Here is a 24,461-nt window from a genome sequence, read left to right on the forward strand (position 1 = left end):
ATATCCCGTATTGCCTTTTATCATAGTCTATTTATCAACTTTTAGCATCTGCCTGCCTCGTTTAGGATTTCTCCCAGACTACTTTCGGCAATAACGGCGCACCAAGGATCAAGTGAAGGCGATTTGTAAACGGGCTGTGTCATTGTATTGTCGTATTTCAGACGGGGGCTTTCTGGCGGACCATTTCTGAATCCACCACCTAACCTTTGCTGGACTTCAGGGGTCACAAACAATGTCGGTCTCTCTCTACATCAAGTGTAAACAAAATGTAGGCAATGTGCGTTTCATCATATATTTGAATAATATAGATCAGGGCATACGCAGCAGTACCTCAAAAAACTAGTTCTGGTGAGTTAAGGAAAAATGCAGCCACAGTGATATTCGCTCATTGAAGCAAATAACATACTTTTCATTATTTAGCGTTAGCATTTCCTCTTTTTATTTGAATTTGAATTTTATACAGGTACTGCTGAATTGGTCACACGTTGCTTACACGTTGCCATTTACATGAATTAATTACAATTGGGATGTCAGCTTGACATCAGCTTGTAAAACCGAAGTACTTTTGATTTTTATACAATACCTTTCAGAAAATTGATTAAGATTGTTTAGGTAACACGATGCAGAATGGCATAGTTTCCGTTGCCCCATTAAGAAGACAGAAACGTCGGACATACGAGATTGGGAACTTGAGTGCATATTGATATACTGGACATCGTTCACATTGTCAGCATGGGTCATACATTGCCAGCTTCATCCCTGTATACAAATCATCACATATAATTTTGTTGTTCTATATTTTGTATTTTCTGTAGGGATCGCTAAGTGTCTTGTAATTTAAGCTCACCCTCGCAGACTCGTGTAGACTAACATATAGTCAATGAATCCTTTTATTACACAATACCATTTCTCTCCTCTTTTTTCCTCGTGCTGATTTCATGTGGACTGGGGCTGGAAAGACGGTTTTATAATCTAGACTAGTTTTGGTTCCATACAATACATATATTTCCATTGTGCAGGACTTACATTAGTGATGGGCTGTTTTTGATGGAGGGGAAATGCACCTATATGATCCTGATGATCCCGCCAGATTATAAGTAACTGTATTACGACAAAGCCAGAGAATAATCAGTCTCGATTATCTTCCGAAAAAGATTCCACTGCGTGTAAATAGCAACACAGTGTTGCAGTTTATATGAGTGGATTACAGAAAATCAGTGATGACACCAGGTGTCCGTGAAAAACTGTAAGCATGTCCTGCCCTACCACTGGAACCCGACACTCACACAATTTACATATACCAATCATATATTTCTTATATAAGAGTGAGTGAGTGAGTATGGTTTTACGCCGCTTTTAGCAACATTCCAACAATACTCACGCCGCGGGTAACCAGAAATGGGCTTCACACATTGTACCCATGTCGGGAATCGAACTCGGTGGTTCGGCGTGACAAGCGAACGCTTTAACCACTAGGCTACCGGACTCATCAAGTTGCCGTGCTACATGCTTTCAGTGCCTTTCATATGTTCGAGTGAAGTGAACAAACTGCTTGAGGATATGAACGCCACATCGTTCTTCAATTTGTCGCTTCCTAGTTTTTATTTATTTATTTTTTAAATTTCTGTTAAGGGAAATGGGACTGTCGTTCTGGTTCTCGTGACAGACACGGATATGAATTCTCCAAAGGCCTTGCAATTTGTTTTGTTTCATTCAACCATCAGATCGGCTCTTGTAACAAGTCGTTCTTTGTGTTGTAACCTGAGCGTTGACTCAAATGGATTGACAGGGTAAATGAAACACGCCAATACGTCTGCAAACATTAACCCAATATAGTTTTCTACACACGCTAGAACGATTGGACTGTTGTATGTTTTTGGTATCGCCAATACCAGCTTTCACGTATTGTTAATCACACGCTCTACCGAGCCAGGTCTTACAGCCTCAGTTGAAAGTCCAATGGCGTTTTGAGCAACCAAGTAAATGGGTTGTTTTGAGTATATGACCAGGTTTATTGCCGTCTTGTAAATATTGATTGTTTATAGTTGCATAAAAACACGTAACAGCTCTAACTTTCAAAATCAATTAAAGTTTGATCTTCTCCTTCCTGGAGGGGAAGTGAGTTCGGAAACATGTTACAAAGACACTGATGGATGGTATTATTCTGCTTGGACGAGTTTTATTGCGTTTCCAGACTACAGTCCTAAATCATATCTTAAGCAGGAAACTAGCTAAAGCTTCCTGGCGTACTCAATACTGGAATTGTATACTGTATTGTTCGCAGTAACAATACGAGGTTGGGCAATGAGATATGTGTTGATGTGAGTGAATGTTATTTTACGCCATAGTAAACATTTAAGTTACAAACGAACAAAGGTATTCTTGGACAGATAACTGAATATATGAGGTAGGGTCCACTCCCCGAGGCCATGATGTAACCTTGTCTCACATTTAACCATCGGATGATCAGTTACCTCGGCTCTTCGACATCATGTGATACCAAGGCTGTGTTCTGTTCTGGAATGTTCACGGTGGGAAATACATGTGCATCTAAACGTGTTAGGCGTGTTGTGGTTTTGAGGAATGTTTTCAGCCTAGGTAGCCTAGTGGTTAAAGCGTTCGCTCGTCATGACGAAAACCCGGGTTCGATTCCCGACGTGGGTACAATGTGTGAAGCCCATTTCTGGTGTCCCCCGCCGTGATATTGCTGGAATATTGCCAAAAGCGGCGTAAAACCATACTCACTCACTCACTATAGCCTACGATGTACATGTATCTTCATGCATATGTCTGTATCCAACAGATGGTCCTTGTAACAGCATAACTCGACGTTCATGTTCATCTTTTATAGGACTGGGTTTGTTAATTCTGCTGACTACCTCAAAATACTTCCAGTATGTTTTCAAAACATCGAGGTTATAAGTTTTTAAATCTACGTTACATGTTTATACTATGATTTTGACATTATCAATCCGAAACTCAATAACCACCAATATGAGATCATTTGCCTTCGGGAAGCTTGGGTGGCCCAGTCGTCTAAGGCACCGCGATTCGCTGTGCAGAGTTGCGTCCCTTGGACACGCCAGAAACCTATGATTGTGGGTTCGAATACCCGTTCGCCCCGATTATGTTTCTAGGTTTGTCAGCACCATACCCGTGTTCGTGGGTTTCACCGAAGTGGTAAACGCGTGAGACCTGCGTCACTTCAGGCTTTCCTCCCACATTAAGCTGACACGCCGGAATATAACTGAAATACTGTTAAAAGTGGCGTTGAACCTCACTCACTCATTTGCCTTCGGCGTCGCTAAACGTCTTCCCTTTCTTGGTACACTGTGTCTGGTAACCCCTATAACCAATGCAGCAACAGTTGCATTGTAAAGAATATAGATTGGATGATACACGTCCGCTTGATTCTTGTCGAGCTCCAGAGCTGACAAAACATGCAATTACAAACGTTTTATATTGATCGGATATAGTAAATGTCCTTTAAGGGTGTTTTTGAACGCTGTTCTTTCCTCCGGGAAGCGGAAAAAAGAGCTATCTGTTTTGTCGTTTAAGGTTACTGAATATCGGTCTTCTGCGACTTGTAAGGAGACCAAAAAACATCCCACACATACAAAAAAAAATTCGTTTGTTGAAAATGAAACTTGTCTGTTTTATCAACAACAGACAAAAACATTCGTCTCAAGTGGAGTTCTCTCTTGCTCTCATGTTTCTCTGTGGTTCTTATGTTACTTTGATTAAGTGTATATGGAATGTGGTTTTTTATGAGAGAGAGAGAGAGAGAGAGATTCTTTATTTCCTCCAGATGTTATTCCGAAGAGAGAGAGAGAGGGAGATTCTTTATTTCCTCCAGATGTTATTCCGAAGATTACAATGAAAACATATTCAATTACACGCGGTTAACACAATGAAAATAAGGCATAACATAAACTAGTGTCCAAAAGAAACGATACCAACTTATTTTCAAAATTGTTTTTTACTAAGTGAACTGTCTAGTATGAAAACATGCCAATTCGTATTGCACATCCCAAACACAGCATAGTCGATAAAAAATACCGGGAACACGTGATCACTTCCGGGAAAAAACGTAAATTTCCCTCTCTAGCATGTTCTGCACGTTCATAAAAACAGTATAAAACGGCTGATCAGACACGTTGATATCACAGCAACAAAAAGAACACAAGATATGCCACGTTTGACAGCCATCGAGAGAGAGAGAGCCGTTGGAATGGTCCAACAAGGAGCGTCACACGTCGACGTCGCCAGAAGGTTGGGCTGCGCACGCATCACTATCACCAGGTTGATGCAAGGGTTACGTCAGACAGGTCAGACGTCAGACAGGCCCAGGAGTGGAAGACCACGAGTAACCACGCCCCGAGAAGATCGTTACATCCGGGTATTACACCTGAGGAACCGCACCGTAACAGCGACGTCCACGGCGGCTACAGCACTGGGACACAGGATCAGTCGACAGACCGTCTACAGGAGACTACGGCAGTATGGTATCCGGCCACGTCATCCCTACCGCGGACCGCTCCTGACGCCTCGACACCGGAACAACAGACTGATCTGGGCCAGGCGAGTTCGACGTTGGCAACGGCGGGACTGGGCACGTGTTATGTTCTCTGATGAGATCAGATTCCTCATCTTCAGAAACGATGGACGGCAGCTTGTATACCGACGATTTGGTGAACGTTTGGCGCCTAACTGTATCCAACAGGTCCGGCCGTTTGGAGGTGGAGGGTTAATGGTTTGGGGTGGCATATGTGGTGACGTCAAAACGATGCTTGTCGTAATTCGTGGAAACCTGAATGCACAGCGTTATCTTGATGACATCCTACGGCCTGTTGTGGTGCCCTTTATTCAGCAACAGCCTCGTGGACTCCTTTTCCAACATGACAATGCAAGGCCACACACAGCAAGATTGACACAGAACTTCCTTGCCAACGCCAACGTACAGGTTTTGCCATGGCCCGCATGTTCACCGGACATGAATCCCATCGAGCACTTATGGGACCACCTCGATCGGCAAATCCGACGTCGCCTTGTGCCTCCAGTCAACGTCCAGGACTTGGAACGATGTCTCCTCGAGGAATGGGAATGCATCACTCCCAACGTCATCAGACGTTTGACGTCATCAGTCCGTAGGCGTGTTCTGGCATGTATTGATGCTCACGGTGGACATACCCGCTACTGACTTGACTTTGAGACGTGTGGTGTGACATTTCCCGTTGTGTCTGTGATCAGTGCTCTAACGAAATGTTCATTTTTCGACCCCACCCATCTTTAAAGGCTTGTCATATTGGTTGTACAGATTTTATTGAAATGAAATTTTTGTACAGATGTTGTGAAAGGATTTCTCAAAAGCATAACACCAATCCTAAACTTCTGCATTGTTTAGTTTTTGTTTTATGTCGTTGCAAACAGGGGGTATCGTTTCTTTTGGACACTAGTTTATTTACAATTACACACAGTTTATCAAATTCAGATACCTAAACGTGGACAGACATTCACTAAAAGATATATATCAGAAGATGCTTTAGTTTGTTCAGATACGAGGCAAATTGCATTATAATTGCTTCCCAGGTGTGTTGATCCAGATTATGAGTAAATTTTGTTTAAGCCCCAAATAAGACTGATAACATTTCTGTTTCGTCTTGCATTTCAAAATCAACATAATTTTGAACTTCAAGTAAGTTAATGAGGGAAGAGAAAAACGCATTTCTTTCTGATATATGCGCTTCACAATGTAAAATATCGTGGCTGTCATAGTCGAAAGCATGCCCTTTAGTGAGCATGCACTCTTTCGAAAGTTTACTGCATGATGAGACTTTCACACAGAGTTGTAAAGCAGGTCAATATTCCGGGTACAGAAAAGCTAACTGCTAAAGTACATGGAATGTTAATTTCGTATGAATTCTCTTATAACGGGACATGCTTGCGTTATTTGATACATTTGTGAGCCATAATTGTTCTTCGTATTTGCATATAGAATCATAAACACGATTTCTCCATTTCAATGTTGGAGGGAAAGTACCGTACTTAGTATATGTACGAAGGTAGGTACCCAGATTGTATTTATCAAGTGTTGATTTAAGTTCTCCACAGATTGTCTTTGAATTGACAGGGCTTGCAATGGACGCGCGAAAATATTTTTTGCAACGTTATTACAGTTCAGACTGCATAATATAAACTACCTAGAAATAAAGGTTTGCATTTATCAATATATGCAGTAATTGTCCAAAGTCCAAGGTTCGATATAGTGGATTCTGAAGGAGATAGTTTATCAGGACCCTGTACAATGCATGCAAAATATCTTTGCGTGCCTTCCAACAGAACGGCATGATGACCCTTGATGTCAAAGAGTAATTCACATCCATAAAGGCTGGTTTTGAGTATCATTTATGAGCCAAATTTCCACGCTTGAAATTGGATGAAGATCATATTAACTATTCAGTCCTAAAGATCTTAGGGAGTTAATATATTGTCTTGCTTTCTGACAGTACTTTTCAAATCTTGTTTTACAGGGCAGGTTATATGTTAAAAGTATTCCACCATATACCGTAGAGTCAGTTGTAGTAATGTGTGTATTACCACGTCTACCATGACATTTTTTTAAAGTTATATCCCCCTGTGTTTTGCTTTGGTGAACACATTTATTGCACTTCTGATGGATTATATGTTAGGCGGCACCTTGAGGCATATATATGTACAATATCAAGGGATGTTTGTAAGCCTCTCGGTGATGCGCAAACAAGCAAGCGTAGTAGGGATATCCACACCATATGCACGTATTCCACATTGTGCTTGTCTAAGGGCTGTAATGAGATCATTTATAAAAGCAAGAAAAAAACATGCAGAGATTACTCTGCTTGGGCAACACCTTGTTGAACCATATATCTGTCTGATTGTTCACCTTGGTAGGAAATATAAGCATAACTTTTTGTATAACAATGATGTAGTAATTTCCATGTATTACCTCTAATGCCCAGTTTATGTAGTTTGTAAAATAATCCATCGTGTGATATCCTATCGAATGATTTTTCATTATCTCAGAAAGCTACATAGACTGCAAAGTCCCTTTGTGTGTAATAGTGAATGCCCTCAAAGAAAAGGCTGACATAATAGCTCCATGTTCTTTTCTAAAACCTAACTGTAGCATATCAGGTTAAGCCTGCATAGTTTGTCTTCTATACGTTTGAGCAGTATTTTTTCAAAGAACTTACAGAGACATAATACCTCTATAATTTCGAGGATAAGATGTTTTATTCTTCCCCTTATATATTGGTATGACCATGCCAAGTCTATAATCATAAGGTACATTTTTGCAGTTTCATCATATGATTAAAAAGTATACAAAAGGAATAAAAAATATGTTCATTTGTAATCTTATCCGGACCTGGAGATGTATTCCTGCTGAGGGATTAGACGGCTTCTCTTATCTCTTTACACGTAAATTCTTTTTCCAAGTACTCGTCAGGCCTCTCTCGTTTAAATATCTTTACCTTACTAGTTATATCTTCTTTAAATGCATCATCAAATCCTTCAGAATGGTAGGGTTTAGCTAATTCTGAAAAAAATATTTACCCCATAATCTGCAAACAGCTGAGGTTGTAGAACCTTTCATCCTTATAGTTAGGTATCTGGTCATCGCGAAGTGTCCTTTTTTCCCCTTTGATTTCGATACAGCGTCGTCGTCAACTCCAAAATAAGGCACCAATCTATGGCGAGGACCAAACATTGAACAAGAAATCTGTTTCATCAACAACAGACAAAATTATCGTCTAATTAAAAAAGTGGAGTTCTCCCTGGGTTTGATGTTTCACTGTATTTGTTACGTTACTTTGAGTAAATGTATTCGCAATATACTTACGAATGTTTTTTATGTAGATATTTACAATTTGGATTTCATACGTGACTTACACGGTTAAACAATTAAAAATGGTTCTATCTTTCATGTCTCGGTATGCATAATTTTGAGAAAACATGGAAGTGTATGATATAAAATGGGCACTTTCAATTAAAGTAAATTAAGTTCCACATGGGCCTTACTTTGTGCGATATGTTTTTGAGTAATCTTCACACACTTTTATGTTGTGGAAACTCCATCCGTAGTTATCTTAACACTCGTTTGATGTTTTAAGACCATACCCTCAGGAGAGGCTTTAGTCTACGCTCACTTTGTGATAACACTATCAGAAACTTGTCAGATTGAATTCGGAATCTTTCTAACTTAAATCACGAAGTGAAGACACTCTTGAAATCCATTGCTAAAGGAGTTTCAAGATAATCATTACTTTATTCTTCAAGTCATGAAAGTTTACATGAATAATAAGTTCTCATCAAACTGTTTTAAGTCCGCACATCCCGGATTTAAGGTTACATCCCTCCACAGATACACGACTGTTTTGTAATGTCCTGTCATGTTCTGTGATTTTCGATCAGTTCCGGACAGCTGTGCCGACTGATTAGCTTCTGTTGTGGATTGAATTCCTTCAATCGATACATGGTGAGTTTAATGAAACATGTGTGTAATAAAATACTCTGCGTGGAGCAATGCATTGTTCAGTAGGTTTGATATTCTCAATAGAGCTTTCCACTTGTTGAAGACAGGTAATCTGTAAAGATGGGGTGTAAAAGTTCCATTACATGTTCATTTTCTCGCTTATCTTTTATAACGCTTTGAAACTCACCGCCTATGCCAAACACTACGTATTCATCTGAGCCAGGAGCTTTGAAACACTGATCACGTTTGATTGCACCGAATTTGTTCAACTTTTTGAATCAATTAAAGTTTGGGCCTCTTCCCGCCTGGAGGGGAAGTGAGAGCGGGAAAATGTTTTAAAGATGACGTAGGACACTAATTTTCATCTAACTTGAGTTTATTGTATTCAACGCAATGTATTTAAAAGAAAATAATTTACAGCCTTTTTCTATGCCAGATGACTTCAGGCGTCGCTTTCCCTTTATGAACTTACCATTTATAGTGCAACAATATGTTTGTCTTTCATCTGAGGTAGCTTTGCACCATAAGAGAGTCATCTGAGTTTTCGTTAGCGTTAACTTTTATCAGTGCCAAGGAAACAAGTGAAATTCGCCAAAAGATATCCTCTGACCCTTTCCAAAAGTTTTACTTGACTAAGAGTTTGAGAATGAGCTACTATATATTTTGAATAATACTCTAGAAGAAAAAAGTCATTTATTAGTATTAGTGCACTGGATATTTTTTTCACTTCTTTTCGAGCCTCATACATCCAAAATGCATCTAATATCTCGTATAATGTCACGTTAAACAGAACAAATGAGTTTATTTCATGAAATTGATTTTTCAATGTCTTGTACGTTGCATTTATTTCTCCTCCAGGAACGTTACATGGGTTTTTATACTGACTTGTTTTGCATGTTTAATGCACCAACCAGAACTACGATGTGAAAAGTGAGATTTTGAGGTTACCGCGTCTACGAAGAAATAGGTTAACGTATATTTCTACTGGACAGAGGCGTTAGGCCTACATTTTGATTTTGTAAAACGTTATAAATGTTGATGTCATGTGATTATCGGTGGATATTTAGTTGGCGCAGAACAGAATATGTCATGAACATTTCGCAAAACAATTCCATCAGCCGCCAGGCTAAACATGACAACATCGCTTATTCGATAGAGACTGGTTCATGTGCGGACTTTTTAGATCACCTCCATAGATAGAGCGTCTGCCAAGGGAGCGGAAGGTCGGTGGTTCGGCCTCTCGCCCCGTTATACGTCACGATAACCTGCAGTAATCTGGAACGCGACATAAAACCCATTTCATCTCACTTCACCTCTTTTTGTCGACATACACCGACTTCTCCCAAGATGGCAAAGCAGCGGTTTTTATTACAATTACAACCGAAATTATATATTATAGCTACATTTTAAAAAAAAATGTGAATAAAACTTTAAAATAATGATATCAGAACGTCAGACATTAATTACTGCAGGGGTTATGTTCTACAAAAGTATGAGGAAACTCATTTATGGTTCTGGTCCTTTGGGGTTTCTTTAAAAAGATATGACGTAATGAAATATATTTAATCAACAAAAGTATATTCCTTTCCAAACCTATTGAGAACAATTCTGTTTCTAACATTCGACACATAGATGTACTTCATGTACATTTCCGCGGTGTCACTGTCACCAAGTTTGTCACAAAAGTGTGAACGCGGCCACTCCTGATTGTGAGAAAGAATTGAACCTGTTCCTCCCTAATGATACTTTTTCCAGCTTATCATGGCCACTGGGATAAACGTCATAGGACAAAGTTTTACAGATAATGCATGTAATAACATTAATTCTTGGTTACAACATTATTATGCACCACTAGCTGACAAAATAATCTCCAGGCTTTACCTCCGAGCTAGACGCTTAATAACTGCTTGTCAAAGGTGAACCACTCTACCAAATAAGGTTATCGAAAATTGCGCATCCTATCTCCTGAGAACTATTATTTCATCGACTACTCTTCCATGGCTGTGTCTTACCCAATTTGCATCCTTGATGTAGAGCGTCCTTAAGATGTTTATTGGCTATCACCTCTTGTCGTTCTTGCTTATGGTAATAGCCAAACACATTAGGAGGTTCGAATACTCAGACATGAAGCGTTCCATACTAATATGATCGCTCATTGCTTTCACAGCATCAAAGGGAGGGCTCACCTATTGTGTATACGGTCCATCTAAACCAATATATTTCATAGAAAAAGCTTTTGTTGCAACGTTGATGTCGCCTATTTGAGTAGTTCCAGAAAAGTGCTTTTTATGCTCAGGACAATTTTTAATTATCGATATTAAGTCCGACTCAGGCTGTTTGTCGATTATAGTCTGCAATGGTATTCAGTGATATCCTATTTCAAATATATCTTTGAGATTATAAGACAAATTCATAACAGGAGTAACAGATGCAGGTGCATTTCAGAATCTAATCACGCATTGGTCTGGTAAATATAATGTCAACTTAATTTGTTTGCAGAAATACGCTCATTAAAGACAGATTTATTGTGCATATGTGTATTATACGTATACTATATCTTTATTAATTTCCTCCAACGAGTTTTGTAGCCTTTAAAGAGGTGCAATGTGTTTTGCAGATGTTCATTTTTCAAGAGTATATACCAATTGTAAAGGGTGACATATTCAGTGGTATAGAGGTGCTATAAAATCGGGTTTAACGTCACTTTCAAGAGTATTGCACAGTGTAGCGACGTCCATATGCGGTGTGTGGTTGCTTGTTCTGCACGGACTGATACCGGTTTTATAGTGCTTACCCACTGAGTGAGTGAGTATGGTTGTTTTACGCCGCTTTCAGCAATATTCCAGCAATATCACTGAGGGGGACACCAGAAATGGGCTTCACACATTGTACCCATGTCGGGAATCGAACCCGGGTCTTCGGCGTGACGAGCGAACGCTTTAACCACTAGGCTACCCGACCATCCCTCTAGCTCACTGAGACACCATGCAGCAGTGTGACCGAGAGACGCGACACAGGCACAGCACACTAACTCTTGACCAACCAGTCCTTCGTGTACCCTAGTAATACCGAGCACCAGACAGTGTAACAACAAGTACCATATTTTAAAGTATTTTGGTATTATGCGGCCAGGGGGTCGTACAGCCGATTCTAGAGTGGAAAAGACACCCTAGAAACCTTGATTACACGGTCCCTCGTCAGACATCACAACGTAGACCGGTCTCCACCAAATGTTAGTTATGTATTTCTTTTAGTTGTTGAAATGTAAGATTGATGTATATTCCACCGTGTATTTGACTGTTTACCCATGTTCTTTCAGGTCTTCCGCCGGAACTCTACAGCATTTGGGAAGCGTATCCATGGCGATTCGGGGAAGTGTTTTGCATTTTCAAGTCTTTCCTTTCTGAAATGACATCCTACGCTTCAGTGTTGACGATAACTGCCTTCACAGTGGAAAGATACGTAGCAATCTGTCATCCGATCAAAGCTCAAACACTATCCAACCTCTCCCGTGCAATCCGGATAATAGTGATAATATGGATAGTAGCCTGTGCCAGTGCCATGCCGTACCCAATCCACACCCGAGTGTTCTACTATCTCAAGTTCCCCAACACAACCAAACCAATAGAGGACTCAAAACAGTGCAACATTCCACTGGCCTGGATTGATGTGATGAAGCACATGTTTCAAGTGTCTTTCTTTGTGTTCTTCGTGTTGCCTATGGGCATTATAAGCATCATGTATATTCTGATAGGGATCACCCTCAAGAAGTCGCAGTTTGGAGGATCTGCTGAAGTTGGCTTCAAGAACTCGGCTAAGGCCACGGCCAGGAAAGCTGTTATCAAGATGTTAGGTGAGAGGACGTTTAAGCCTGGTTTAGTAATCTGTGTATGAGTTTTGTTTAAAGCAACCCGCTTATTAAATAGATTTAGTGGATTGGTTTTAACGCCGCTTTGAACAGTATTCCAGTTATATCACGGCATTACTGCTTACAGGGAACATAATCCGGGCAAACCGGGATTCGAACTCTAAGGCTTCAAGGGTCGCAACTCTGCAAAGCGAACTGTGGCCCCGCTTGCATTGTACGCTCCTTCGTGAGTAACTCGACGTAACGTTTGCATTTTAACGAAACCATCGTGCATGAATCGTTATCATAAACCAAGTATAATAATCGACTTTAGCATGGGATTCAAATCCACCAACAACGAATCCTGGCACGCCTAAGTTACGTTACGTTACGAAATGTGGCGCCCTACAAATACTTATGTTACTGGTTTATGCAGATCGTGTTTTAGTGTGAGTGGCGGGTGTTACCGGAAGGGCCGGATATTCTTACCCTTTTAGCGAACACCTGGTAAAAGTGATGTTTAGTTTTCCATTAATATAGCTTCCACAGCTATTTCGCCTTACGCCCAATGGAATCTGCTTCGGTGGATGATCGTCACTGGTTGTTCTCCGGCGTTTCAATAAGCTAACTGATTAACTATTGGGTTAGTTTTTGTGTCATTATCAGTTGTTTTTGAAGACTGGAAGAGTTCGTATTCTCATTTGGCCGATATCATCTCGTCAACTGATGGAATCTCATTTTAAGATATTAGAATTACAGATATTGTTGTCCATCTCCTGAGCATAACCGAAAAGTTTAATAATTAGAATTGACATTCACATTCTTCATCAGCAATTTGAAAGCAAAATATGTAAATGGATCGTTCCAGTTTGTAACATGCCACTGAACAGAAGAATTAAGGAGTTAACCTTTACTTCTGGGTCGTTATTTTGTATTTTGGAAGTGTATCAGTGATCACGGCATATAATTCATACAATTTTCACCGCTATTTTGCCCTTTACGCCCAAATGAATCTGTTTCGGTTGAAAATCGATGCTGATTATGCTCTGGTGTTGATGTTTTTATATGTACATGCACAATGTTAATGCCTACCAAAAACATCATGCTGATCGAGCACTATTAATTACAGCACACATGGTGTAGATGCCATGCAGATTCCGATCACATACAATCAATATATTTCTTAATCTGAAAGCAAATCACACGCTCCAGTATACAAAGAATAACTTTCTAATTAACTGTCCATATAACTTTTCTGAAACAATGGCAAAATGAGTCATTACTTCTCCACCTTAAGGAATCAAATTATCTGTCTTAGTCAGAATAAAAAGTCCAAGGAAAAATAGGTTTTGTGACACTTCCGGAGATTAGACTTCACAACATTAATTGGGTATCTTCCTAGTTTTTCGTGATAATGTCATAAAGTTGTAAGACATCATCCAGTCAGAGGTCATTGTAACAACTAACGACTATGTGTTTTGGGAACTGTATATATTGGACGGACTGATTCAAGGATACATTGCTCACTGATTTGAGTGAGCTAGTTTGGTTTAACACCGATTTAGAAAGTACCTTATATCTTTATATCTTAGGAACTTATTTTTAACCTAGGAACTGACACAAATACTTGTTTATTAGACATTTACATGGTAGCCCAGTGGTTAAAGTGTTCACTCGTCACGCCAAAGATACGGTTTGGAATTTTCACATTTCCCCGTACATCTATACACTCGTATTTTTGTAGTCCCTCACTCACTTACTCCCTGTTTACAGTAAGAAAGACAAAACGTGCGTGATATCTGTATATAAAGAACAAAAAGATCATAACTATTTTGGAGTATATTTTTATGAAATTATGTGCTCAGTCTTCACTACAATAATATCCCCAATAATATTCATGATCCATAATTGTTTTTGTCAGTATAGATTTCACGAGTCGGAGTTATTCATCATCACAGTTAGGGCTGTCAACACAATCTATTTTTGACACTATAATTGCCTTCATTTTCCAAACAGTGTTTCATGAGATATTATACGGTATGTTTTCGTTCACTTTCCAAGAATTCAATGCCTGTCATTCTGGAAGTTGACAGAGAAGGTTTCTTATCTATGAAGATTCTCGTCAGTCCACACATGTATGTCCTGCTCAGTTCTGTGTGGTCTTCCTTGCCAGATGACAAAATGTATAATTTCAACTTCTTTGCCACTTATTTTGATACTTATTATCATTGTTCAATATTTGGCAATTTTACTGTAGAGATTGAAGAAACACATGAAAGAAATCTCGATTAAGAGCTTGCTAAAACAGTTTACTTTTTCCGTGTTAGACGTCAAAGGATGAAACACACATTCTGACAGGATGTTTCTGGTCGCATGGTTTAGTAATAATATCTTTCTCAGATGTCAGAAATGATTAATCAGTTCTAACATTTTCAGAATTGTGTTTTCTTGACGTATTTTTGTTAATGGATTATTAAACAGGTAAACAATTTCGTGATAGCAACATGATCTGATGCGATTGGTGTCCACTTCTTTTTCGGGTATGTCTCCTCTTCGTAATGGGGATGACGCTCGTCACAGCAAATGCCCGGGTTCGATTCCCAACTTGGGTGTCCCCCGATATGATACAACTGGAATATTCCTAAAGCCGGTGTAAAACCATATACACTCACCTTTTTTTACGCAAACATGCGAAAGTATATCCCAGGTATATATACATGTGCTAGTGCTTTAGAAAGTCATGTTTTCGTCCAATGGGCGCCAGGAATATCCCCATGTGTGAACCTCCGATCTCTGTAATTAACGAGCACACTATCCTAATGACTCGGTCAAACAAACAGAGGATAGAGCGTCTGCCTGGAGAGCAGAATGTCGGTGGTTCGATACCTGTTACACCCCCCCCCCCCCCCCCCCCCCCCCCGAAAGATTGCGCTTTGTACACAAGAAGAAAATATGCTCTCCAAAGAAAATTAGGGGGTATTCGAAACAACAGATGATTACAGGAATCAGAAATGTATCGAGTGAAGGTACTAAGACAAAGGAAGGAATAGGTGTAACATGGCAATCAACAGAATATGTTGGCGTGTACTTTGAGGGCCCAAACAACCAAGAAAGATAACATTTGTGTGCCATCAAACATTATTCGGCGAGGCGTGGTTCAAATCAATTTCCCAATTTGAGGGAGTCTTATACACTTTTGTTCGGTGACCCAGTTCGGTGAACGAAGCCGGTGGCCTTTGACATCGGCGGACGGGGTATATATCTCCCAATCATATCCCAGTCGATTTGGCTAGATGTTTGGGCTCGATTTTTTGAAGCCTTGTTTTTGTTTAGTCGATCCTTGACTTGTAGTGTTGACCCACGGCGCCCTGTAAGGGGCCGATCATAAACATTTCGTGTTCAAAGTCTTCAAATCACAGACGAAGACGGATTGAATATAGTGGCTACCTTTCGTTGAGCTCTATGAGCATGTCAGTAGTCGTTATGCGTTGTAGACGACCTATTACCAATCCGGTTGCATTTACTTCATTAACGAGTAGAGAGCTCACACACTATTATGGATAATGAAAATCAACAACACTAATGGCTCAGAGCGATTTGACGACCTTTCATTGAAGTCTCTAAATCATGAATTACCACATACCCACGTGCGCAGAGGAATTGCATGGTGCACGTTCGGGTGTATTGGAACGTTAGGTTTCGGTTCTATCTCTTGCAGCTGATCATTCTGCTGACGACAGTTCATGACACCTATATCATGAATCCCTCCTTGTTTAGAAGGGTATGTATTTGGTGTGGAAAGTTGATATCTCCGATTTTAAACACTTTGCGCAAAGACTTATGGGTAGAAAATGCCGTGACCTTTAAGAGTGAGTGAGTGATTATGGTTTTACGCCGCTTTTAGCAATATTCCAGCAATATTACGGCGGGGGACACCAGAAATGGGCTTCACACATTGTACCCATGTCGGGAATCGAACCCGGGTCTTCGGCGTGACGAGCGAACGCTTTAACCACTAGGCTACTCGACCGCCCCAGAGGACCTTTAACAGTATCTGAGACTATGAAAATAGTGTATCTTTGTCTGGGCTACTTAATCGTGCATTCTTTCTAGGTAAATGGGTCCTTTGGTATTTGCACATGCTTTATGTTTGTTTGTTTGTTTGTTTGTTTCAATTATCAGTAAAAATGCATGTCACAAAAAATATCAATTGCATGTAAATATTTTATACTTTTGCCCTTTGTTGTGATCGGATTTGAAAATAATAACTGACCTGGCATTTTGTATTCATAAGAACAGACCCATCCGCACAACAATGTAACCGTAATTCGAGGGGGACATTTCTTGTCTGATCTAGTCAAATCAGCCTCTCGTGTCATTAGGCGTGACTCTCTCAGCCAGAAGTAACCCACTATACCATAATCCATAGATGTACAAACACATCTGTCAATACATCGAAGTTAGTAGCTTGGTATTCCTTGATGTTTACCATAGGCGAGATGCGGAATGATCTAGTTTGACGCAAGATTAAGCCAAGTGCGCTTGATGAACACAAAATGGAGAGTCGGTGTTTTGGGGGAAATTTGTTGCACTTGTTTCATTTACACTCCGAGATAACACTGGATGGCCTACGTCGATCATGGAACTATTGGTGTACACCATACATGCTTCTGTGAGTTGCTTCTGTGTTAGTCATTGTTCAGTGTGTGGCCATGTGTGTAGAACTTTAACGCTCGCATACTACAGTCCAGATTACACCGATTCTGGGGATCCACTGCAGTTTTTTTGGTTTGTTTGTTTATTTGTTCTTTAACACCGCACTCAGCAATATTCCAGCTATATGAAGGCGGTCTTTAACTAATCCAGTTTGGACCAGACAATCCAGTGATTGGCATCATGAGCTTCGATCCACGCAATTGGGATACGATGACATGCATCAACCAAGTCAGCGAGCCTGATCACCCGATACCGTTAGTCGCCTCTTACGGCAATCATAGTCGCCTTTTATGGCTATCATGAGTTGCTGAAGACCTATTCTCACCCGGACCTTCACGGGTCACATTGCAGTTACAATGTTCACAATGCAAAATAGATGTGTCTTCTTATAGGCCGTATTCCTCATGGTCTCAACACAAAGCAAGAAAATCTTACTGTATGCAAAGCCCTGAGAAATATTTTACTTCTGTGTGTAGCTAATGTATAATAATATGGGTCATTAGTGTTATATAATGTTACAAAGAAACGTATAATTCATTGGTCGTTCAGCATTATTTACCTTGTTTCTTCTTTATGTCTTCCACAAATAAGTACTAAATACAAGTCAAGTTGTTTTAGTTTCTTGTTTAATGTCACACTCATTATTCCATCTTTATGGCGGAGGCCTGCAAATAATGGAGTCGGAACCAGAAAATCCAGTAATCAAAATTGTGTGTAACGACACACGCCGTCGGGGTACGATGATACGCTATCAACCAAGTCACCAGATCAATTTTGGTAGTCTTTCACAATCAGCGTACATTGTAGTTTTATGGGGACCTATTAAAGCCCGGAAACCCCACGGGGGAAGTCATATTGTGATGAGATATATATTAACGTGTGCATAAATGCACTTTTGTGGACATTCTTTCCAGTAAATGAATCTCTTTTGAAATGTCCTTATCTATACATGAAAGACCGCCACCATGACAATTTCTTTGTTGTATCAGGGCGGTCGGGTAGCCTGGTGGTTAAAGCGTTCGCTCGTCACGCCGAAGACCCGGGTTCGATTCCCGACATGGGTACAATGTGTGAAGCCCATTTCTGGTGTTCCCCTCAGTGATATTGCTGGAATATTGCTAAAAGCTCACTCTTTGTTGTATCACTTCCAGGTTTGTTACGAAGATAGTCCAGTATTTTATCCTGACATGCATCTTAGGGTATTTACCATTTTTGTCTGTGACTCGACACAAAAAGGAATGAAGTTAATTTTGACCAGTGTTTAAAAGCAGTTTAAGAACATTGGTAATTTGATTCAAATCCCCACCCCGTCGCCACACGCCAAACGCCCACTTTATAAACTTAATTGTAAAACTGTTGACATTTTCACAGAGAAAATAATCAAATCATAGTACCACTGTCAAAATGTAATTAACGCATTCCCCATCCGTTAGGGAGCAACAGGAACAACGGATTCGCTATCTTCCTTCGGTTGCATGTCGCCTGGGTCAACCTACTTTAACGACACCGTTCATTTTCACCGTACAAATATAACAATTACAGCTGCCAGTCATCAACGTTAACTGCTATTCCTGCAAAGTTTTATTTGTCGGATTGAAAAATTTTCTAACCTATCTACTTCCCTCCAAACTTAAGGACTTAAGAGTTTAATCCGACATTTAACACTTAAATGTCTCCGCAAGTGGATCTGTATGGGGGCGCAAGGTGGCCTAGTTGTCTGAGGCAACTTACGCCAATGATCTTTGCATTGTAAGCAACTACAACCGTCCCGAATATTCGTACGGTGAAATTGTGTGAAATGTGGCACATGTGCGATCTCTCCAGCATCCCCGCCCACCCACACACACGCTCACACTCTAAACTGAAACGATGTGGATCCAACAATTTCCCCGACGAATTTAATGACAAAATGTGTTTTATGATCAATGTACATCAAAATGAAACCATTTAACTCAGCATCAGTATCCGCAAAGGATGTGATTTCATTATTACATCTGAAACTTCACACCCTTAAATTCTCTGTTTCACTTAACCGTTTCCATCAAAACATTACGGCGGCGTTTTTAAGTGAATTTGTTTTGCAATCAGTCGATATACCATATGGCCTGAACATGCTCTGTTGATAATACAAATATGATAAAAGCTTTTACCTATGTAATGTTATTTTTGACGCATCACGCGTTTTATCTATCAACAGTATACTGTTCCATCCCGTCCACATATCAAACCAGTTACACATGTAAACCCAAACCAGGGCCACATTAAACTGTCATTCTCTGCATTCTCAGTTTCTGGGAAATTGGTACATGTATTAGATTGCAAAAACGCCAGTGGCAGAGAGATTTATTTTTGGTACAATTGAGATATACTGTATTTCAAAGGATTCCGTTGATATAAGGTCCGTAATTGACACTTGATCACTGATATCACTTGACCCGTTTAGAATAAAGATGGATAGTCGGGACTAAACTGCGAATGTTGACGTCTTTGACGGAATGGTACTGCCATACCGCAGGGAGTAATGTGATTAAGGATACCTATTCTGGTCCAATCGTTATGCGTGGACGGATGCAGTGAATTGAAGCATCGAAGTGTTAAGTACTTCCGTTATCTCCTGACCGCCTCCGTGGTCTAGTGGTAGAGCGTCTGCTCGGAGAGCGGGAGGTCCGGGTTTCGAGCGTCGTACTATACAATAGGTGGTGACGGTTTTGTTCATGGGTGAAATAGTGGCCTCAGGCGCTTAAATTCGCCTCGTAGATTTGCGTTCCTTGGGCGTGCAAACAACGTTTGTCCATGGTTCGATTATGCCTGATTTTAATCATTTGTCTCAATCAAATATCAGTACATGGTACATAACCGTGGTGATTTGTTTCGCCGGGATGGCAACCTCTAGGAAGTGAATTTGAACTAATTCACGAATGACATAAAAGCGACACGAAGGCATTAAACATTATTTATCAGTCATTAATCCAAGACAGGAGCGATTGTTGTTTGGTGTTTCATTCAGATGGATATGGATTCAGTCAGTAGACACATTACATATTTATTTCAAAAGCATTTCTACAAGTTTCCATGATTGGTGTTTCAAGAACAAAACCTGCGCACACTACACTAATATTCGTAATTTTAACGTTAAAAAATTTGATACCAAGAAGATTTTGGAAATACCGCTTTTACTCTAGGGATGGACCAGTCAAATCAAACGTAACTCTTACGAATACAAAATGAAGAATGAAATCTGGTTTGTTTGGGCATAAGCCAATTATGTCATCATTGTAGAAGAGTTAAATGAACAATTTGTATATTTCTTTTTACAGGAGGTTATGAATATTTACACTATTTTACCCGTACACTCTCAAGAAAAGCAGTTGTATTTGGAATAAAATGGTAATCTGTTTTGTACAATCCAGATCCTACTGAAGCAGGTCGAACAGATTGTACGCCAGGAGCGATGAAGTAATCTTGTTAGTTTATAATCAAGCTGCATATGAAAACCTTCGTTTAGGGTTAAAGCCGGTTGTCACTTCAGTTTCATCCCTGCAATCCTCTAGCATAATAGCCACCGCCATCTCCCGACAATGTCAATAGAATTTGTCCCATAATGCTCTCCAATCACAAACCCTAATGACTTACAATCAATTTGTTGGTCCCACATAATTCCGCGCTCATCGACGCCTGCGTTTAGGCCTGTTGTCGACCCATCAGCCGCTTCAGGTGTAATGTGGAATTACGTGGGGGAAACTATGTTCGACACAAGTGATAATTTACTTTAAAATCACTTCCAGTGAAAACAGGCCGATTTAAATAACTGACCTGGTTTACCCGCTACCTCCTACTTTAACTGGCATCAATTGAATATTTCGATTGTTAATTTCATGTCTTACGAGGTTGCGTTATTGTTTTGGCTACTACATTTGTCCTATGTACGAGGACGTGTATCGTACGTTGTATTTACTTATAATCCACAGGTGAAATATATATCTGTGGGCTGAAATATGAAATGATATCCGTTCTATATATCTGTATATTATATCTATATCTATATATACACTCACCCACATATACATAGAACGGAAATCATTTCATATTTAAGTCCACAGATATATATTTAGCCTGTGTATTATATTTGAAGTTAATACAACGTAAGGTACACGTGACACTTTTGATAATGCAGCTAAAAAAAGTTATTTGAAATAGGAATAGAGATTCAAATGATGATGAATACACAATAAGAGTATTCGCTCATGAGTGAGTGAGTGAGTTGGGTTTAACGCTGCTTTTAACAGTATTCCACTTTATGGGAGCGCGGTAGTCAATTCTGTCCATCATCAACAGCAAATAGTGAATCAGTTGGGTTTAAAGCTTCTTTTAACAGTATTCCAGTTATATTGCAGAGTGTCAGCTAAATTTGGGAGGAAAGCCCGAACTGATGCAGGTCTCAGACGTTTACCACTTCGGTGAAACCCACGAGCACGGGTATGGTGCTGACAAACCTAGAAACATAATCAGGGCGAACCGGGATTCGAACCCACAATCATAGGTTTCTGGCGTGCCCAAGGGACGCAACTCTGCACAGCGAATCGCGGCGCTTAAGACGACTGGGCCACCAGTGCCCCCGTATTCGCTCATGATAGGCCATGCCAAGTGTTAAAAGCTTTCGCATTATCAACTGATTACACCAGTGGTGAAAAACAATCTTTCAGTGGTGAATATACTGTTGTCGGCTCACCAAATAGATTCTCATATCTTTTGAACAATAACCAATGTGAAGGATACTGGTAAGAAGAGAAAGAATAATATGTTTGCTTAATATCATATCGCTACTTCTTGAACAAAATCAAATTTTGAACACATGGTCTGAGGAGACAAAAATATATTCCTTGTACATTATGACATGACATGCAAAATCATTTTTGCCGCGCCTGTGACACTAATAGACAGAAAACAATTTGCAGCTTCGAAAATTTCATGCAATATATGAACGCATCTTAGGGATGCGATGATATGTAACCTCTTTTGTGCCGACACGCGACCCTATTTCAGAACGTCTATTTTGAGAGAGCAAGAGAGGAAAGTGTCTACAAAGAATCCTCATCTATATCAAAGCCTCATCCGGGTTGATACCGCCTCCCAAGGGAGACAACTCACATAATTACGGTTCATATGACATAATCCAATACCACTGGACCATTGTACAAGCATAGGTGGACATCTATTTTCACCTCGAATGCTTCATTGTAGACAGGCCCAAAGCAAATCACAATCCTTACAATCAGGATGTGTAGGAACTGTACTAATTGGAAAACACACTTCATTAATCATCGCGACACAAACACGCTACTGGTCGTGCATTCTAGTCCTTTCAGTCTAGTCCCTTCAGTGCAGATGTTACAAACAGGCTCCTCAATCTTAATAACTTAAATGCAATCCCTTCTATTTCAGTTGCTGTTGTTGTTGCGTTCTTCGTCTGCTGGGCGCCTTTCCACTCTCAACGCCTGATGACGTCATACTTGTCACGTGATCAATGGACATTTGAGCTCCTGGACTTTCAGAGTCATTTGTTCTACATATCTGGTAATTATAGATCTTCTTATCTGGTACCCATAAAGAGAATTGATGAAAACAAGATTCCGGATGAAGAAGGAAAATTATGGTCATAGTAAAAATGTCATGATAATGTAAGTTGGTATTCCAACTGGATATTATTTTTCTCCAAGAAAAATACAGTCTTGGCACAGTGGTGGATTACCCAACGCATGTGACATATCAACAACATATGTCTACGAAGCTTTTTCGATCCCCGGATATCAAATTCGCTAAAAAAAATAACGATCACCAATAAATCGATTCATTTGAATTCAGATCTAAAACAATCATTTTTTCCATTGATATTCAGATGCATGATTGAAGAAAGACAAAGTATACCTAAAAACACGGTTGTGACGAACTTACGCTTGTATCGAAGAAAAAACTTGGTCATGGCGTATTCATTCATTATTCATCATTTTCGGTTGTGTCGATCCTCGGATAACTCGAAGTATATACGTAGGTCCCTTCAACTTCGACACAACGGTGTTTGACTGTATTTTATCGTTTTTTCCAGGCGTGCTATATTTCTTCAACTCGACTGTGAATCCTCTCCTTTACAACATGATGTCCCGCAAGTTCCGACGGGCATTCAAAAGGACCTTGTGCAGGTGCTGCTTCAGCAGGGAGGAACTAGCAGAGCTGAAAGGAACTTCCAGATCGGTGCTATACTCGGAGCGAACGCAGTGTGTCAGCAGGTTCAAGGACAGTTCTCCCATCCACATGAAAAACATAAACGGGACCTTACGAAGAACGAAGTCGGGGAATATTTTAACCCCCGGGCCTTCTCCACATGCCGTGAGGCTTCTACTGAATGGGTACACGCAGGACCGCAGGCCACAGAGTATGGTTCAAAATGGCCGACGTGTTGTGTCATCGGTCGCCGGGCCTCCACCACTGAGCCCGTCAATTCTACCTTCTCCAAACATTTCCCCTGCGGCAAGTGAGGGTAGTTTTGATGGGGTAGAAATGGAGTGTCGTAAATTGGATGAAGACAGTCGGTCGGTATCGCGGTCTGGTTCATCGTCTGTGGCGTTACTGGTTCGATGCACTAACGTCAAACAGAGAGACACTACTTTTGTGTAACGCTGGATCTCGGGAACAGTTTGTGCTGTCGCCATGGGAGGAAGGGCACAACATAATTTGTGCATAGTGAGTGAGTGAATTGGTTGAGTTTAACGCCGCTTTGAACAGTATTCAAGTTTTCCAGTTATGACATGGCGTGTCAGCTAAATGTGGGAGGAAACCCCAAAAAGATGCAGTTCGAAACCTTGATGAAATCCACCAGCACGGGTATGGTGCTGACAAAACTAGAAACATAATCGGGGCAAACCCGGATTCGAACTCATCATATAATTATGGCGTACCAAAGGGACGCAACTCTACACACCGACTTGCGGCGCCTTAGACGCCTGGGCCAATTTGTGGCATGAGAGCGACTCGTGGTAAACGCCGCTTTTATCAGTGTTTCCGTCTTATCACGGCGTATTACTTTAATGTTGGAGAAGGGTCCGGAGTCATGCAGATCGCAGACGTTTACCACGTTGGTGCTGACAAACCAGGGACGTTAATCGGACTGAATCCTGTCTTCGAACAAATGGTCAGCGAATACTGGCATGGATAATGTATGCAGTTCCTGTTAGCGACTCACGGCGTGGTTAGCGACCAGGCCGCCTGTGCTCTCTGTTGCAGAGTGAATTCTTGAGACTCGCCTCACGAAACATTTGTTTGCTCAAAGCAACATATTCACATCTTAATATACATGCTGCTTCAGTATTCATTTAATCATATCATAACTATATG

At 40.4% G+C, this 24,461-nt stretch overlaps 1 protein-coding gene across 1 annotated transcript in view; it reads left to right on the top strand.

Annotated features, from left to right (window-relative positions):
- Positions 1–23,744, top strand: part of LOC139474842 (pyrokinin-1 receptor-like) — a 72,279-nt gene extending 48,535 nt beyond the window's left edge. Inside the window, exons 2-4 of the mRNA XM_071257990.1 lie at positions 11,829–12,362; positions 22,515–22,646; positions 23,176–23,744. Of these exons, the coding sequence (XP_071114091.1) occupies positions 11,829–12,362; positions 22,515–22,646; positions 23,176–23,744 (1,235 nt within the window). The remainder of the gene's footprint in view (positions 1–11,828; positions 12,363–22,514; positions 22,647–23,175) is intronic.
- Positions 23,745–24,461: the final 717 nt, after the last annotated feature.

Source organism: Haliotis cracherodii, unplaced genomic scaffold (genome assembly GCF_022045235.1).
Source record: "Haliotis cracherodii isolate W230 unplaced genomic scaffold, xgHalCrac1.p SCAF_3, whole genome shotgun sequence".
In the NCBI taxonomy this organism is placed as follows: domain Eukaryota; kingdom Metazoa; phylum Mollusca; class Gastropoda; order Lepetellida; family Haliotidae; genus Haliotis; species Haliotis cracherodii.